This window comes from Lissotriton helveticus, chromosome 4_1 (genome assembly GCF_964261635.1).
Source record: "Lissotriton helveticus chromosome 4_1, aLisHel1.1, whole genome shotgun sequence".
NCBI lineage: Eukaryota > Metazoa > Chordata > Amphibia > Caudata > Salamandridae > Lissotriton > Lissotriton helveticus.
Genome location: NC_136063.1, coordinates 930,275,354 through 930,293,329, shown reverse-complemented (window position 1 = coordinate 930,293,329; position 17,976 = coordinate 930,275,354). Strand labels below are relative to the sequence as shown.

At 42.8% G+C, this 17,976-nt stretch overlaps 1 protein-coding gene across 4 annotated transcripts in view; it reads left to right on the top strand.

The window, feature by feature from the left end:
* ARHGAP28 (Rho GTPase activating protein 28) overlaps nt 1–17,976 on the top strand; it is a 1,241,333-nt gene that overhangs the window by 1,037,890 nt on the left and 185,467 nt on the right. For all 4 annotated transcript variants that reach the window (XM_078687539.1, XM_078687538.1, XM_078687537.1 and 1 more), the window contains one exon: nt 11,140–11,221. In XM_078687539.1, the coding sequence (XP_078543665.1) occupies nt 11,140–11,221 (82 nt within the window). The remainder of the gene's footprint in view (nt 1–11,139; nt 11,222–17,976) is intronic.

Sequence of the window (17,976 nt, the reverse complement as noted above, 5' to 3'; positions counted from 1 at the left end):
ATTTAAAAACAAAAAGAAAACCATTTACCTTGCACAGCGATGTGGCAAGCGCAAGGTAAGTGTTTTTTAATTTTATTTTCTTTATCTGTCGACTACCCCCCCCACCCCTCCACACCACTCTAACCCGCACCGACCGGTGCTGGATATAACCACTACCTAAAGCTGTATAGAAGCATCAAGGAAGGATCACCATAATTAGTGCAACTAAAAACAGCGTAGCACTGTTGAAATTTACGGCCCATGTGGCGTATACTATGCCGACAGTAAAACTGATGTTATGGTTACGTCTGGTAATAGTAACTTTAGAAATTCACTGAAAAGAACAAAGATGTTATAGTTAGGTGTACACGTCACTTAAAATATTCCATTTTAAACAAAAAAAACTGAAATTCACCAATTATAGTTATCTGAGCTAACTATAACCTGTGCCCCTGCTATGAATTGCTTATGACCTCACATATTACATCACGTAAGATGTGTTCAATTACATCATGACAATTACTGATGACAGCTCAAATTCCATTATTGAGGACATCACTCATGACATCATCACCATACTGCTGATTCAATTTACTGTACAACCCAGTACAGCCTTTGAAATGTGTAACTAAATACTAAGTAGCAAATTAGATTGAAATTCATGCGATGTGGACAGGACCACAATCTGTAAGTTGCACAACAACCATGCAAACTAAACTCACATACCAAAGCAACAAATGGGGGTGGGGTCGCACACTACTCACACAATTCAGATTTATTTTTCTTACCTGGTGTGGGATCTTTTTTGTATGGTGTTTTCACAGTTTTACTGTTTGAAGTCTTGCACAATTACTTTGCACATTGCCTCTAATTAAACCCTGAAGTCTCTGTGCTAAGCTACCAGGGTGTTGAGCACAGGTTAATTTAAAGTTTGCTTGTACCTTACAGTGATGAGGGGTGCAGCTTTGGCTTGACCAGGGTTCACACCACAGTCAACCAACAACCCAATTTCTTAAAAATGTCAAGTCATATTGCTGCATATTCTTTCAAAAAGCAGCTCATGCCTTTAACGTTCCTACAGGAGTCAGCAATGTCTTAGAGTAGCATTTCAATATTTATGGTGAGCATTGCTTTGGTATGTTACAAATGGGGGTGGGGTCGCACACTACTTACACACCGGCGGTGTCGCCCGTAAGGACTCTGGTCAATGTAGTAAAGTGTTCGCGATGCATCATCTTTCGATCTTCTGCTATCTTCGCTGTCTTTGCCATCCCTGGACACGTGTTTCGGGTATCACCCCTCGTCAGCAGGGATAGGCCGTGTACTGGGGTTGCCGATGGCTGCCAATATCTGCCAGGTATAGTACCACTCAGGCGCGTAGGTGCGGGATACCAGGCTCGTCAGCCCACTGCTCACGGGAGCTTTAAAGTTACAAATGGGGGTGGGGTCGCACACTACTCACACACCGGCGGTGTCGCCCCTAAGGACTCTGGTCAATGTAGTAAAGTGTTCGCGATGCATCATCTTTCGATCTTCTGCTATCTTCGCTGTCTTCTCCATCCCTGGACACGTGTTTCGGGGTATCACCCCTCGTCAGCAGGGATAGGCCGTGTACTGGGGTTGCCGATGGCTGCCAATATCTGCCAGGTATAGTACCACTCAGGCGCGTAGGTGCGGGATCCCAGGCTCGTCAGCCCACTGCTCACGGGAGCTTTAAAGTTACAAATGGGGGTGGGGTCGCACACTACTCACACACCGGCGGTGTCGCCCCTAAGGACTCTGGTCAATGTAGTAAAGTGTTCGCGATGCATCACTTTCGATCTTCTGCTATCTTCGCTGTCTTCGCCATCCCTGGACACGTGTTTCGGGGTATCACCCCTCGTCAGCAGGGATAGGCCGTGTACTGGGCTTGCCGATGGCTGCCAATATCTGCCAGGTATAGTACCACTCAGGCGCGTAGGTGCGGGATCCCAGGCTCGTCAGCCCACTGCTCACGGGAGCTTTAAAGTTACAAATGGGGGTGGGGTCGCACACTACTCACACACCGGCGGTGTCGCCCCTAAGGACTCTGGTCAATGTAGTAAAGGGTTCGCGATGCATCATCTTCCGATCTTCTGCTATCTTCGCTGTCTTCGCCATCCCTGGCCACGTGTTTCGGGGTATCACCCCTCGTCAGCAGGGATAGGCCGTGTACTGGGGTTGCCGATGGCTGCCAATATCTGTCAGGTATAGTACCACTCAGGCGCGTAGGTGCGGGATCCCAGGCTCGTCAGCCCACTGCTCACGGGAGCTTTAAAGTTACAAATGGGGGTGGGGTCGCACACTACTCACACACCGGCGGTGTCGCCCCTAAGGACTCTGGTCAATGTAGTAAAGTGTTCGCGATGCATCATCTTTCGATCTTCTGCTATCTTCGCTGTCTTCGCCATCCCTCGACACGTGTTTCGGGGTATCACCCCTCGTCAGTAGGGATAGGCCGTGTACTGGGGTTGCCGATGGCTGCCAATATCTGCCAGGTATAGTACCACTCAGGCGCGTAGGTGCGGGATCCCAGGCTCGTCGGCCCACTGCTCACGGGAGCTTTAAAGTTACAAATGGGGGTGGGGTCGCATACTACTCACACACCGGCGGTGTCGCCCCTAAGGACTCTGGTCAATGTAGTAAAGTGTTCGCGATGCATCATCTTGCGATCTTTTGCTATCTTCGCCATCCCTGGACACGTGTTTCGGGGTATCACCCCTCGTCAGCAGGGATAGGCCGTGTACTGGGGTTGCCGATGGCTGCCAATATCTGCCAGGTATAGTACCACTCAGGCGCGTAGGTGCTGTGTGAGTAGTGTGCGACCCCACCCCCATTTGTAACTTTAAAGCTCCCGTGAGCAGTGGGCTGACGAGCCTGGGATCCTGCACCTACGCGCCTGAGTGGTACTGTACCTGGCAGATATTGGCAGCCATCGGCAACCCCAGTACACGGCCTATCCCTGCTGACGAGGGGTGATACCCCGAAACACGTGTCCAGGGATGGCGAAGACAGCGAAGATAGCAGAAGATCGAAAGATGATGCATCGCGAACACTTTACTACATTGACCAGAGTCCTTAGGGGCGACACCGCCGGTGTGTGAGTAGTGTGCGACCCCACCCCCATTTGTAACATACCAATGCTCACCATAAATATTGAAATGCTACTCTAAGACATTGCTGACTCCTGTAGGAACGTTAAAGGCATGAGCTGCTTTTTGAAAGAATATGCAGCAATATGACTTGACATTTTTAAGAAATTGGGTTGTTGGTTGACTGTGGTGTGAACCCTGGTCAAGCCAAAGCTGCACCCCTCATCACTGTAAGGTACAAGCAAACTTTAAATTAACCTGTGCTCAACACCCTGGTAGCTTGGCACAGAGACTTCAGGGTTTAATTAGAGGCAATGTGCAAAGTAATTGTGCAAGACTTCAAACAGTAAAACTGTGAAAACACCATACAAAAAAGATCCCACACCAGGTAAGAAAAATAAATCTGAATTTTATAAAGAAAACAAGACAAAAATCCAATCTGAACTGAGTCATGAATTTTTAAAGAATAAACTGTAAAATAGTGCGTAAACGCATAAAACTCTAAAAATGGCGATCTGTCACTCTAGACCGGATCAAAGTTAAAAGTTCAGGCTTATTGCAATGGAACGCGGGTCGGATATAGTGCCAGATTTTTCTCGTTGAAGATTTATAATCTCAAGTTTTGTGCCAAGAGTCCCGTTTGCATTGGAGATTGATTTAAACAGCCCATGATCTGTAACCAGGGTCCAGGACCTGAGAGGCTCCAGTTGTGGGTAGGAACTTACTGCAGCTGGGTCCAGGACCTGTTGGAAAACTTTTATGTCACTGACGCTCAGATCAGGAGGCCAGCATGCTAGCCCTTTGAGTCACTTTGGGGTCCTGGTTTGAAGGTGAAGTTGCAGGTGCAGTTCTTCTTCCCCAGGCAAGAGGGCAGCAGGCAGCATGTCAGGACTGCAGTTCCTTTAGAGCAGCAGTCCAGCAGAGTGGCAGTCCTGTTAGCAGCAAAGTAATCCTTCTTCCTGGCAGAGTATTCAAAGGTCCAGGAGTGTACTGCAGAGTTGGTGTCTGATGTCCAACATTCATACCCAGGTTGTGCCTTTGAAGTGGGGAGAAGCTTCTAGATGTTTCCCTTTGAAGGCTTCAGGAATCCTGCCTTCCCTGCCCTGGCTCCAGACTAACTTAAGGGGGGAATGCAGCCCTTTCGTGTGGAGGTAAGACAGCCTATAAAGGTGTAAGTGGGGCTCTGCCCAGCTCCTCCCTCCCATTCTGCCAGTGATGGTCCATCTAGGCACACCTAAGCTTCCTATTGTATGTGGCTGTCTAGGAGGAATACACAAAACTCAACTATCAGCTACACACAGTCATGGGTCCAGAGACATGCTACAGCCACTAAATGGCTAGGGCAAGAAAATGTAAACTTTCTAAAAGTGGCATTTTTTTAATTGTAATTTAACATCCACCCTCGCCATAAATTAGGATTCCAGAGACACCAAACATGAATCGATTTTCTCTTCCCATTCAGAAATGTAACTTATAAAATGTAATAAGGCAACTCCATTGTTATCCTATAGGAGAGATAGGCCTTGCAGTAGTCAAAAATAAATGTAAGAGTTTTTCACTACCAGGACATGTACAAGTTAAAAGTACATGTCCTTCTGTTTAAATAACCTGCACCCAGCCCTATGGGCTGTCCAGGACCTACCCCAGGGCTGACATACGCATTAAAAAGAAAGGTTTGGGACTGGCAAAGGTTTGTTTTGCCAGGTCGAAATGGCAGTTTAAACCACACTTACATGCTCTGCAATGGCAGGACCTGAGAAATGTATAAAGGGCTACTTAAGTTGTTGGCACAATTAGTGCTGCAGGCCCACTAGTTGCATATAATTTAAAGCCCCTGGGTACATGTAATACCACCTTACTAGGGACTTATAAGTAAATTAAATATGCCAATTGGGGATATGCCCAATATTACCATGTTTTAAGGAGTGAGCACATGCACTTTCGCTCTGGTTAGCAGTCTTAAAGAGGGCAGAAGCCTAATGCCAGCAAAAACGAGATCAGAAAAAAGGAGGAGGATGGCAAAAACGTACGAGGAAGCCCACCTTAAAGCTGACAGGTCTAACAACATATGGAAAGTAAACAAGAGAACATAACACAAGGCAGCATAGTGACACAATTAAAACATAGCAGATCAAACACAACAAAGCAGTCAAATCAGAATGCAAGACAGCTACATAGTACAACTAAATAACTTCACATTACAATATTAAAGCACAAAAACCAACAGAACTCATCACCCCACAACAAAATACCATACTACAAATATGCAGTGCTTTTCCTACTTTATCGTCTCCAGAAACCTACTGGCATAATACGATGGTCTAAGCTGTTTGCACCAAGGATTACCTTAGCTTACCACTAAGGACATGAAAGATCTAAAAGCAAAAATGTTTTCTGATCCGGCCTCTTTTCTTCATAGTTAACCTCTAAACTTATTTATTGCAAGTATAACAACACTATTTTCTGTTGAGGTTTAGCAATTGATAAGTAAACATCATGAAATCTTTAAAAGTGACTAAAGCATAACATGAAACTACCCATCCTCATGACACAGAGGTACCACATCACAGTTTCCCTAAACCTGAGAAATGCCTGTGAGAGAGCACTGTTTTCTATTTTTTGCACTAAAATATTATGAAATATTTTTCAATCACTCCAAATCTACCTGATCTGGGCATAGTTGTTAACAACAAAAAATGCATCCTGGCAAGCAAAATGAATATGTTCATGAAGAATTCCCTTCCCTCCCTGATACATTATGAGCGAAGGCGGGCTTTATCAAAAGCTAGGGGCTAGATGTACAATGTAAAATTGCATGCGCAAACGGGTTTGAGACCCGCTTGCACATGCAATTTTAGTCTCGGTCATGTACTTACACTATTTTGCGAGTTGCAAAAAAATTGCGACTTGCAAAATAGTGTATTGCGACTCGCTATTAGGAAGGGGCGTTCCCTTCGTAATAGCGACCGCAGAGCCATGTATGAATATTTTGCGGTCGCAAAACACTCACATATTTCTGCCCTCTTCAAGAGGGTGGTAATGAAGCCGCAAATTGAAAGGGGTTACCAGGGTACTCCTTCCCCTTTGTGTCTGGCTCCAAAAATATTTTTTAAGGGCAGGCAGTGGTCCCAGGGGCCACTGCCTGCCCTTAAAAAATGAACTGTAAACGTTTAATTTTTCCTTTTTTTAAATGCATCCCATTTTCCTTTAAGGAAAACAGGACGTATTTTAAAAAAGCTGCTTTATTTAAAAGCAATCCCAGACATGGTGGTCTGCTGAGCCCAGCAGGCCACCATCCCTAGTAGGGCCTGTCATTCCCAATGGGCTTGCAAATTGCGAGAGGCTCATTAATTTTCATGAGCTTTGCAATTTGCGACCCCATTCAGAATCGTTAAACACACTGTTGTACATACAAATTGCGAGTCGCAAAAGACTCGCAGCATGCGAGGCGCTATTTCGCGTGTCCTACCTCTGGCCCTAAGTCAGCAGAATAATTATTAAAAGTGTAAACTTTATTTCTCTCTTTTTAAATTTCAAAATTGACACATGTATGAATGTGGAAGGAACTGCTTCCTTAGTTTCCTTGGTATGCCCCTATCATTTCTAAACTTATGACTTCGGTTTGACCACTGAGCAGGAAATCCACAGTCATAGGATTAGGGTAAATTCTCAAATTTTCTATGCTTTGCCATGCTGATCGTATTAGTGGAGGGCATTCCCGCTATTTGTATGGTACCACGGTGCAATCGGAATGTGGGTCCCCTTTAGCATTCTGGGATTCTTGGTGGCCAGAGTTAAATTGGTGTTTTGACATTGAATTTGATTGCCCTTCGTATTTTTTAGACCTGAGCTGTATTAGATAAAGGCCAGTGAGGACTGAGTTGACTAATATAGTTTAATAATACAATATTTTGGCTGAATCCTGTTATGGATCTCTGTGAGACATTATATGCCTCGAGGGAGGTGCTGAAAGGCATTGCTATCTGCTTTGCTGAGGTTTGACTCCATTTTGAAAACAAAGTTCTGTGAGGAGGAATTCCTTCTCCAGCCGCCCCATAACAATTGGGATTTCAATACCCTTTCTCACCCTAACTGCACTAGATGCCCCCACATTTTTACATGTACTTATGCAGTTAGAGTGAGAAAAGAATTACTGACGTCTGTGAGTATCCGCAGAACATACTACCTTGTGGGTGTTGCGAACACATGCATTAAGCATTCCCTTAGCAATACTCCTGTTGCTATCCCTTCTCCATACTTACTGCATCAGAAAAAGATAACCATTATGTGGATTTGCCGCTTCAGTACTGCTTGTAAAGTGCCAGATCCCGACTGTGAATTGACAATTTGTGGCACACATGGATTGTTTGTGGCGCACTGTCGGTATTGTCGATGGTTCAATAAGTTTGCTATTAGGGAACCAGACCAGACACTCCAGTAAAATGCTTGGACCTCCTACATGCAGCCAGCATTTGGCAAAACATTGCTTTCAGAACAAAAGCTTAGCTAATGTTAAGACTGCCATCATCTGTGCGTACATCACTGAAGCTTAATTTAGAGACCAGCACAGCAATGTGAAACAAGCATTAAACCAGTGATTTTATTTTGTATTGATCAGTGAAATGTCTCTTCCATGGTCATCTATGCACATTTTTGTGATGTGTAGGATGATCATAATGCTGCATGATTCACTGTAATTATTAGTTTAGTACATGTTTTACTTGTCAACTCCCCCTCTTCTAACAGTTTTTTCAGGTTATCCTTCGTAGAGCACTTGCCGTCCCCGATCCATTTTTTAGTTCACAAGACCGCTCGTTTATCTATACTCACAGCTCTCAAGACTCTTCCACCTCTTAGCGCTTCAAAGTGGACCTAGGATAGTTTAAGTAGTTTACAACTAGGGCTCCTGGATTTTTGGTATTTATTTTTGGGCGTTAATCTCTGAAAATATCCACATTTATATTTTGCTCATTTTATCTGTATATATCCATATTCATTTTTTGCTTATTGAAAAAACCACGAAACCAGTATACTTCCTTCAACATTTATTTAACAAATAAAGGTATTCTTGCGATTGGATGCCTCATCGGTTTTAGTGCTTTAGAAGCCATATAAAACATCATTCACATGCAATACACCCATATCACATTCCCTATTTTGAAATATTGTTCTCAATATTTCTTTTGCATATTGAGGTCATGGGCTTTTTCAATGCTTATTTGACATTGAAGCTTATGCCTGTGTTAAGACCAAGGCTTTCCAATGATAGAGCGTTTTTATTTTTGGGTGCAAAGATGGAAATCTTCTATCCCTGCAGGGGTGAATATCATTAGGGGAGCAAACACCACGTCACCCTTCCCCAACAACGTGAAGGGCTCAATGCACCCCAATTAGGGATGTCTTTTACAACCTAACAGGTCCCATGTGCATTGCCTTATATTTGAACTCTTGCTAAACCACCATGAGCAAAATGTACGGATATATGATCACAAAATACTGGTCACAAACTGCAACCAGTATATCTACGAACAGTAAAGATTTTTAAGAACCGTCCTATGTATATACTAATAGGTCGGTTCTTAAAAATTCAAATTGTAGCGGGTTGCAATTCAACCTACCTCATGGATATTAATGAGGGAGCTCGCTAGTTGCAAGTCACTACTATTACATGTCTTCACAGGGATGGTGGTCTACCTGGATCAGCAAACTACTATGTCTGTGATCGCATTCAATAAAACATTTTTTTTAAATGCAGCACATTTTTATTAAAAGAAACTGTGCTGCATTTAAAATGAAAAGTTACTTTTAGCATTCACAAAGTAGATGGGTCCCCAAACGACTTCTTCCTTTTTACGAATTGGTTGCCACTTCAAACTTTTCAATAATTTACAACTGCTGTTTCAGTCCTAAACTATTGATCCATATAGATTAAAATAATTTTTTGGAAGCGGTGCCTACTACCCACCACTTCTAAATACTGATTCATTATTGATTTCTAAATCCTTTTTAGGAGTCGGTAAAAAGTTGTTTACTTGTAAAATCCGTTTAGTACATTGCTAGAAGCAGTTTTTCAGCTGCAAATTCTGAGTTGGCACGATTGCGATGAAAAGAAATCTGCTTTGCACGGCAAACTGCGTTTTAAACGCTGTTTCCACAATGCAGTGCTATTACAACATTGTTGTTACAACGACCATGTAGTTAGTACGCAATACCTTTACATCTCAAGTCATTACAACAACTTGCTGAAGGGGGCACGAAGGTATTGGATATAAAATCCAACACCTTCCCTGCTGTTGTGCAAACTGGAGTAGGAATAGTAAATAATACTATTCCTAAGTCCAGCGTTCCCCCATACAACAAGTCCTTGTAATGACTTGCGATGTAACGGTATTGCGTACTAAGGACACAGTCGTTGTAACAACTGCGTTGTAATAGCATGCAATGTATTTGCATGCGTTGTAACATGCCATATTCACTTTGTTTATCTGGCCCTATGTCTCTTTCAGTTATTTCTCTATGCATTCACACCTGATTGCAAGGCTGTATTAGCCAAAAGCTGATGCAATTCCCTCATAAGAAATGGCCAAAAAATGGGGAATTGGATATGGTAACTTTGATTCCAATGATGTGCTCCATTTCATAGGGGATGCTTAGTGGGAAACTGAGAATAACACGACATTCCGGCATCCAAGAATTACCAGTAGCTGCGGCATTGCTACACACCACATGGGTATGGCAGGCTAGCACAGAGAGTGGTTTTGGAACATAACAGTCAGAGTTAGTCTTTCACAATGATTTCTGAAACTCCAACAGTCAAATTAATTGCTCATCTTTTTTTACTTGTTTGTATATCTGAGGCTTTATCATGTGGTAGTTTAAGAGATGAACACTCTCATAGTAACTTTAATTACAAAAAGGAAAATACTTCTTGGAACTTGGATTGTTCAGCTTTCCGAAGTATTGCTTCTTTTTCCAAAAATCCTCAAACCATGTCAGACGAAATACAAGCATAGTGGTACTCACAATGGTCGTGCTTTAGACATGTGAGGAACTCATAAACATGTGTTAGAGTACACTACTACCTTTCCCTATTTCCTCAATTTTTCTTGCAAAAATATTGTTAAGACAAATGGAAGTCTTTCAAGTAGACATAATAAAGAAACTGAAAATGTGGATGCACTTTCCACCTGTTTCTGCACCTCTGTCAGGAATGCTTTCTGGTGTATGTAGCGCATTTGTTCAAATCCTTGAACACCCAAAAGTTGACTATTTTATGGGTGTTAATTTCACTTACATTGCATTCTTTTGGCTTCTTCTATGGAAATGCCCACTTTTTGACCCCCAGTGGAAATTATTTGTCCTTAATATATACGTACCTTGTGCACAATAAGCAGATGAAGAAAAAGTGGCAATCGTACATTATGTATCTGTGTATCAAGTACTGTTACAAGCTTGCACATGTAAGTCAGATGTATGCAAACAAAAAGCTTTTTTATCTGCCCCATGCTTTTCAATAGATTGGTTATGGGAAACCATGTTGCCCAGTGCTTAATTTGTAAAGTGCCAGGGCTCTCATCAGGAGGCCACAGCAGCTTGCACCACACAATGCCCCTGCCATGTTGCCAGTGATATTAACAACACAACTACCAACCATCACACTCCTACAAGTGTGATAAATTAGAATATTCCAGGCCCCCAAAGCTATAAAATTGGTCTGCTCAGCAGGTAATAGTCATTTTTAATGTATATTGAAATAATAATTAAATGTTGTTGTGGTCAGCTCTAAATTACCCAGACAGTGCCACCGTGTGGCAGACTGTCACAAGTGCCGGTGTTGACAATTAAGTGCAGGTGCCGAACACCAGAATCCACCGGCTTAAATTAAGCACTTGTTGCCACTTGATCACATACACTGATTATTTTATATGTCCACGATGGAAAATCCTTTTTTACTTTTGCTATTTATGAGTTTCAGCAAATTGTGACCCTGTTATTCTTGTCTGACAAGAATTTGAAGTTTATATGTCATGTTGTGTTCTTGTTATTGCAGCCCACGTTCGATCCAATCCCAGTATCTCCCATTCCAATGAACGGTTTGCAGCTGTCACGGATCAAACCAGTGTGGAAACCAGGTACCTCGTCATAAGGCGACAGTCTCTTGTTTATTATAAGTAACTGCATACAGTACACTGTAGCTTTTCAAACACCATCTAAATAGTAAAACACAGAATGCATCCTTCGATATTCCTACCTATGTTCCAGTGCAATGCTTTTATATTCAGCCCTAGGCATTCCACAAAAAGCTACTTTAAAACAGACAGATCACACTGATTTTACTGTAAGTATTTAATGTGACAGTGAAAATAGCATTGACACAAAAAGACAATTTCTGGAAGATTCAGCGCTCATACTTGTGTGTTTTTTTTACCATTAACAACACTATAGACATTTTTTCACATATAGCACATCTCCTTCTGAAGGAATAGTGCATATTGTATGTTTTTTTTTCAGTTCAAGAAATTTTTTATTGATCATAACATAAAGTATCAATACATAATAAAGCAAGAGAGATGAAGGAGAGAAGGGGGGAGTGGGAAACAAAGAAAGAATAACAGGATGTACTTACAAGAAATCAAATAGCAAAAGGCATATCATGGGCAATAAGAATAAAAATAAGGGGTACAATAATTATGCATCAGAAACAGGTGCAAATGAGGACAAAGCAGATAATAATGCAGAAAAATATAGGAAATGAAAAGGGTATCAGGGGGGTTTGGGAACTTCCTGCTGAGCAGGTCGTGGGCAAAAAGAACGAGTCACACAATTATCCAAATACATTGTTACAGGGAGCCATAGGTCTGCACGCTTGGTTGCCAATTGGGCCGGAAAAACAAAAGCAGTATCAAGCCTGTGATTATGGCAAACATTGTACCACCATGCTTTAAAAGAAATGTCAGAAGAGGTCTTCCAATTAATAGTAATCTGTTGGAACGCAACAGCCAAAAGCAAATCAACAATGCGACCATGTAGCTCAGTCCCCTCCCAACAGGGGGAGAGGCTCCCTAGAAAAATATAAGTATGAGATAAGGGAATACATGTATGGAAAACTACATTATTTGAGCCCAAACCTGCAACCAAAAATCATGTACATGTTTGCAAAGAAATAGCATATGAAACAGAGTAGCGCGAGGTGAGGAGCAGGACCAGCAAGCGTCTGAGACAGTAGAAAACCTTTTGTTGAGGGCAAAAGGAGTATGGAGCAACCTGTTGTAGATGAAAAATAAGGATTGCGTCAAGGACGCTGCTCTAGACGTTTTACGAACCTTTGTCCATATCTTGTCCCATAGGGATATGGGCCAAGACAAGGCAAGGTCTTGTGTCCACTGCTCCTCCACCTTAGACTTAGGTCTAGCAGATGCATGGGTATGAAGATGCTTGTAAATGATGGAAGCTTTGGGGGTGGTATGCAAGAGAGAGTGGAGTCCGAGGGTAGGGTCAGGAGAAGTGGAGGAGGGTGATGCTTGCACGAGCCGTAGGTAGACCTCCATGACCGCTGTGTTAAGTAGGTGGTATTTGGGAGCAAAGGAGGAGGGTAAATCAAAGGAGGAACACATTGTGTGGAAAGGTAGAAAGGTAGAGTGTGAGAACAACTGCGAAATCCAGAGCAATCCTCTGGTCCTCCAGGATTTCCAGTAAAAGGGTCTGTTATGAATTAAAAGATACTTGTTATGCCAAATAGCGGATGAGAGAAAGTCAGCAATAGTCGTAGGGGAGGAGGATTAGAGGCTAAAAGGAGCTTGACAGTAAATTTATGAATAGGAGTGGGAATCGAGGAGGGCTTACGGGAGAAAGAGATATACTCAGTAAAGGAAAATGGAGTAAGGAAAAGACGCTCAATTTTAGTCCACAAAGGGCAGGGGGAGGCAGGATCTTGGAGCCAAAAGGAAGCTTGACGTAGCAAAAAGGCTTTTTGATAGGCTGGAAAGTCCGGAAAATTGACTCCGCCTTCAAGAGCAGGGCGAATTAGTCTGGCAAGGGACATTCTGGGTTTCTTGTTATGCCACAAGAAAGAGGACAGGATCGAATTCATTTTCTTAAAGAATTTGGCTGGGATAGAAACAGGGATATTGGAAATTGTGTAGAGAATTATGGGAGACAACATCATCTTAATAGTGTCAAGGCGACCCCACCAAGACAGATATAGAGGATGCCATCTAGGTGTAAGGTCCGATATTTTCTGAGAGCACTTGGTCAAACAGAGGGAAATAGTGTCTGAGATGGAGGGAGTGATGTACAAGCCTAAATATTTAATATGAGAGGGACTCCAGGTAAAATTGGAAGCACTAAAGTCAGGTTTAAAGGTGAACTTCGTCAGGGGTAAAATCTCACACTTGTCATTGTTGAGCTTGTAACCAGAAATTGAAGAATAATTCCGCACTTCCTCCAGAAAAGCAGGAATGGAGTCTGTGGGATTAGAGATGAAGAGTAAAATATCATCTGCATAGGCAGCAAGTTTAATGGAGGAATCCGCAGTTTGAAAGCCATGTATGTTGGGATTCTGGCGAAGCTTGTACAAGAAGGGCTCTAAAGCGAGGTTGAAAAGGAAAGGTGAAAGGGGGCAGCCCTGGCGAACGCCTCTACCAAGGTCAAAGTAAGAGGAAATCTGACCATTCGCACAGACTGCAGCCCGCAGGCGAGAGTATAACAATGGGACTAGGGAAGTGAATTTAGGGCCAAATCCGAACCATCCCAGAGTATGAAAAAGGTATGGCCATTCGACCCTATCAAACGCCTTCTTGGCATCTAGGACGATCGCTGCAAGGGAATTCTGGAGATGGGATGATTTTGACAATATGTTGAATAAAAGTCTGGTATTGTCAGTAATGTATCGACCCTTAACAAAACCAGACTGCTCTTCGCCCAAGAGATCGGAAGTAAATGATCCAACCTTATCGCCAATGCCTTAGCGAAGAGTTTGTAGTCAATATTGACAAGGGAGATGGGCCTGTAATTTCTGCAATGCTGCGCATCCTTTCCCTCTTTAGGTATTAAACATATATGTGCATCAGAGAAGGTACCTGAGGAGTTACCTAAATCAACAAAAGTGGTAAGGAGAGAATGTAGCTTCGGGATTAACAAATTGGAAAAGTGGAGATAGAATTCAACGGTAAAACCATCTGGACCAGGGGCTTTATTAAGTTTGAGACGTTGGAGCGCGGTAATCAATTCCTTCTGCGAGATGTCAGTCTCCAAGAAGGAAAGATCGAGAGGAAAGTGTGCAGGCTTTTGCATATTAGAGAAGAAATGTGTGAGGGATTGGATTGAGGGTTGGGTTTCAGAGGTGTATAGGGTTTTGTAGAAGCGGAATAATTCAGTAAGAATAGCAGTGTCTTTATGCTGTAGGTTAGAATTGGCATCATAAATAGATTCAATGTTCATTCTGTTGTGCTTGACCTTCAAATAATTGGCAAGAATTTTCCCAGCTTTATTTTTCCCACCATAAAACTTAGCACTAGACTTTAGCAAGTATAGGGAGGAATCCTCCGTGGACTTTTCATTAAATTTCATCTTGTCAGCGAGAAGGGCCATCAGACTATTGTTTGAATGTGAGGTGAAGTAGACATGTTCCAATCTCTTAATGTCACAGAGGAGAGTTTTAGTGTATAGGCGACCAGTCCTACGCTTCTTTGCAACATAACCAATGATAAACTCGCGTGCTGCAGCCTTAAAAGCATCCCAAATGGTGTGTTTCGGGAGGGAGGGAGTATCATTAAACAGGAAATATTCATCAAAAAAGGCATTGAAGGAAGCAGTAAATTTAGGATCCAGGAGGAGGGTATTGTTAAAGCTCCACCTTTTGGGCCCATCAATCTTAGGAAGCACGTCCACGCTGATTACAACGGGGCATGATCTGAGAGCAGAATCGGACCAATTTCAGCAGCAGTGAGTGTTTGAGCAAGAGTATGAGAAACTAAAATATAGTCAATCCGTGACTGGGAGCGGTGAGACGGTGAGTAAAAAGTAAACTCCCGCAAGGTCGGATTGCAAAGCCGCCAGGAATCGACGAGCTTATGTTGGGAAATGGCTTGGGTGAAAAGCTTGTGGGGTTTTGGGAACGTAAGTGGCGTCGGAATTCCTATCAATAAAAGGATCTAGGGGATGATTGCAATCTCCAGCTAGAATAAAATGATCATCCATACGTGATCATGATACGTTGAGAAAATCCAGCCCAAAAAAGAGGTTCACCATTGGTGGGAGCATAGACATTAAGGAGGGAGATTGGAACACCTCTAAGCGATAGTCTGACATGTGTCCACCTGCCATGAGTATCTGATTCTTGGGAAATAATTGTGAGAGGAAGAGATCTACGACATAAGATTGCTACACCATTACGTTTACCATCACCTTGTGGATAAAAACCTCACCCACCCAACCTCTTTTAAGCTTTGCAGATTCTATTTAAGAGATGTGGGTTTCTTGGAGGAACGCAACATCGACATTCAATTTGGCAAGATGTGACAAAATGCGTTGACGCTTAATCGGAGAGTTAATACCCTTAACATTCCACGATACTATGTTCAAAGACATATTTCAAACAGAAATGAAGAAAATACATCATAAGTATAATTGGAATAAAAACCCATGAATAAGGATGGACAAAAAGAAAATAGATATAGAAGAGGAGATAAATGCAAAATGGAGATTGAGAAAAGAAAAAGAAAGAAGAGATCCACGAGAATGGAAAAATATTCAAGTAGAGATAAGAGGAAAAAAAAAGAAAAGTCAAAAGGGAGAGAGCTGAACAAGGAGAAGAATGCAAAAAGTGAGAATAAAGTAAAAGCTAGAGCAAAGCTCAGGAAGATTAGATTCAAAAAAAGGAAAGCATATAGATAAATACAATCTGAGAGAAGAAAAGTTATGATTCCTGCATAAACAAGGGAGCTGAAACAGAAGAGGAAGAGTAAGAAAAAATAAAAAAAAATGATAATCGGAGAAGACAAAGGAAAAACACACCTACAAAAGGGGAAAACGAGAGGAGAAGACGGGGGGGGGAGGGACCATATAGGCAAGGCAACCCATCCGCGGCAGGCCAGGCAGGAAGCTAGGGAGACATCATCAGACGAGAAAGGATTCCTGTGGAAGCAAAGAGGGGAAATACGAGAACGAGTTATAAACATAATGCAAAAGAGAACAGGAAACAGTTAACAACAATGCGGCGTAAAGAAAGGAACAGTCAATAGAACAAAATGAAATAGAAAGGCAGAACATAGCCAATACATGAGCATCATATGACCAGGAGCAAGCAGGACATCAATTCAGCCAGGATGAGAAGAGGAGGGTACAGAGGAGTCCATGGCGGTAGTCTTGTGTGCATTGATGAAGCTCTGCAGTCGTACTGGATCTTCATAGGTAGTTGTTCTGTTGTTGTAGGTGACCTTAAACAAACAAGGATGATACAAGCCATATCGGGCACCCATAGAACGAAGAACGTCTCTCATGTCTAGGAAAGCCTTCCGACGATTGGCAGTCGCCTTTGCGTAATCCTGAGCGAAGAAGAGAGAAGATCCAGACCATGTTAATTTTGGAGAGGCCTTGGCACCTGCGAGAACCTTCATAAGATCTGTGTACTCCAGAAAGTAAAGAATGACACCTCTTGGTCATTGTGACATGGAAGCAGAAGTAGGCAAGCGACCTAGTCGATGAGCGTGTTGAATGTTAAGGGTCGTACCTTCTGGTAGATGAAGTAATTTAGGAAGGAAGGATTTGAAGAAAGCGATGGAGTCCGAACCCTCAAGACCTTCCACCAAGCCTTAAATGCGTAGGTTGTTCCCTCGATTCCTATTTTCCAATTCCTCCACCTGCTTCTGAAGGGCGCTCACCTGTGAGGTCAAATGGGAGACCTTGGTGTGAGTTTCCTGAAATGAGGCAACAGACTGTTCGACTGAAGAAACTCTTTTCTCAATTTGTGACCAATTGTCCGTAAGAGCCTGAAGCTTGATATTAGTGTCCTCCATGAAGGGACGCAGGGTCCCGATTTCCTCCATAAAAGGGCGAAAAGATCTTATTTCTTCCAGCAAGAGCTCCATTGAGACAGGTGTGGACTGCTTGAGTGGCGAAAGAGGGTCTTTTTTTGGTCTCTTGGGGTTGGTTTTCCCTGGTGTTGACTGAGGAGGCTCCATGGCAGAGTGAGAACCAGACGGGGTGAGAGAATCCTCCAATTTAGAAAAAGCTGAGAAGACTTTGGAGTTTTTCACAAACGCTGTCTTTGTTGGTGTTTTGGAAGGTATGCGCGACATAGATTTAACTTGTCCCATAAGAAATAGATGATAATGAAACAAAATACGCAGCGTGCGTTATCAACTTAGTATGATGGATACTGACATAAGAAGGCACGAAAAAGCTGCAAAGGGAACCTCTGGAAAGAAGAGGCAAGCAATGTGATCGTGGAAAGGGATCACGTGGTGAAAATATCAGGCACAAGGTGGAAATAGGCGACTGACAAAAAGGAGTACAGGACCAAGAGGTGAAAATCGTGGTACTACACAGAGTGTAAGGACGCAATTAATGGATGCATCTTCATAAGTAGATATACACAGTGAAACACAGAAAACTGCATAATGGAAATGAAAAGTGGCTCCCAGGTAGAAACATGCGCAGGAAATCTCGAAGCTGAAGAGATGAAAGTAGTACTCCTGAAGGCATCGGAATCACAAGTTACATAGACGCCAAGTAGGAACTTGCCACCATGCATAAAGTCTCAATCGTCACTTATCACAGCAGCCGCAAGGTCAGAAACAGCAATGGTTGACGACATGAGGAGAAGAAGTGTAGACTATTGGCGTATCAACACGTGCGCCATCACCCAGAAGAGAGCAAGGGCATATTA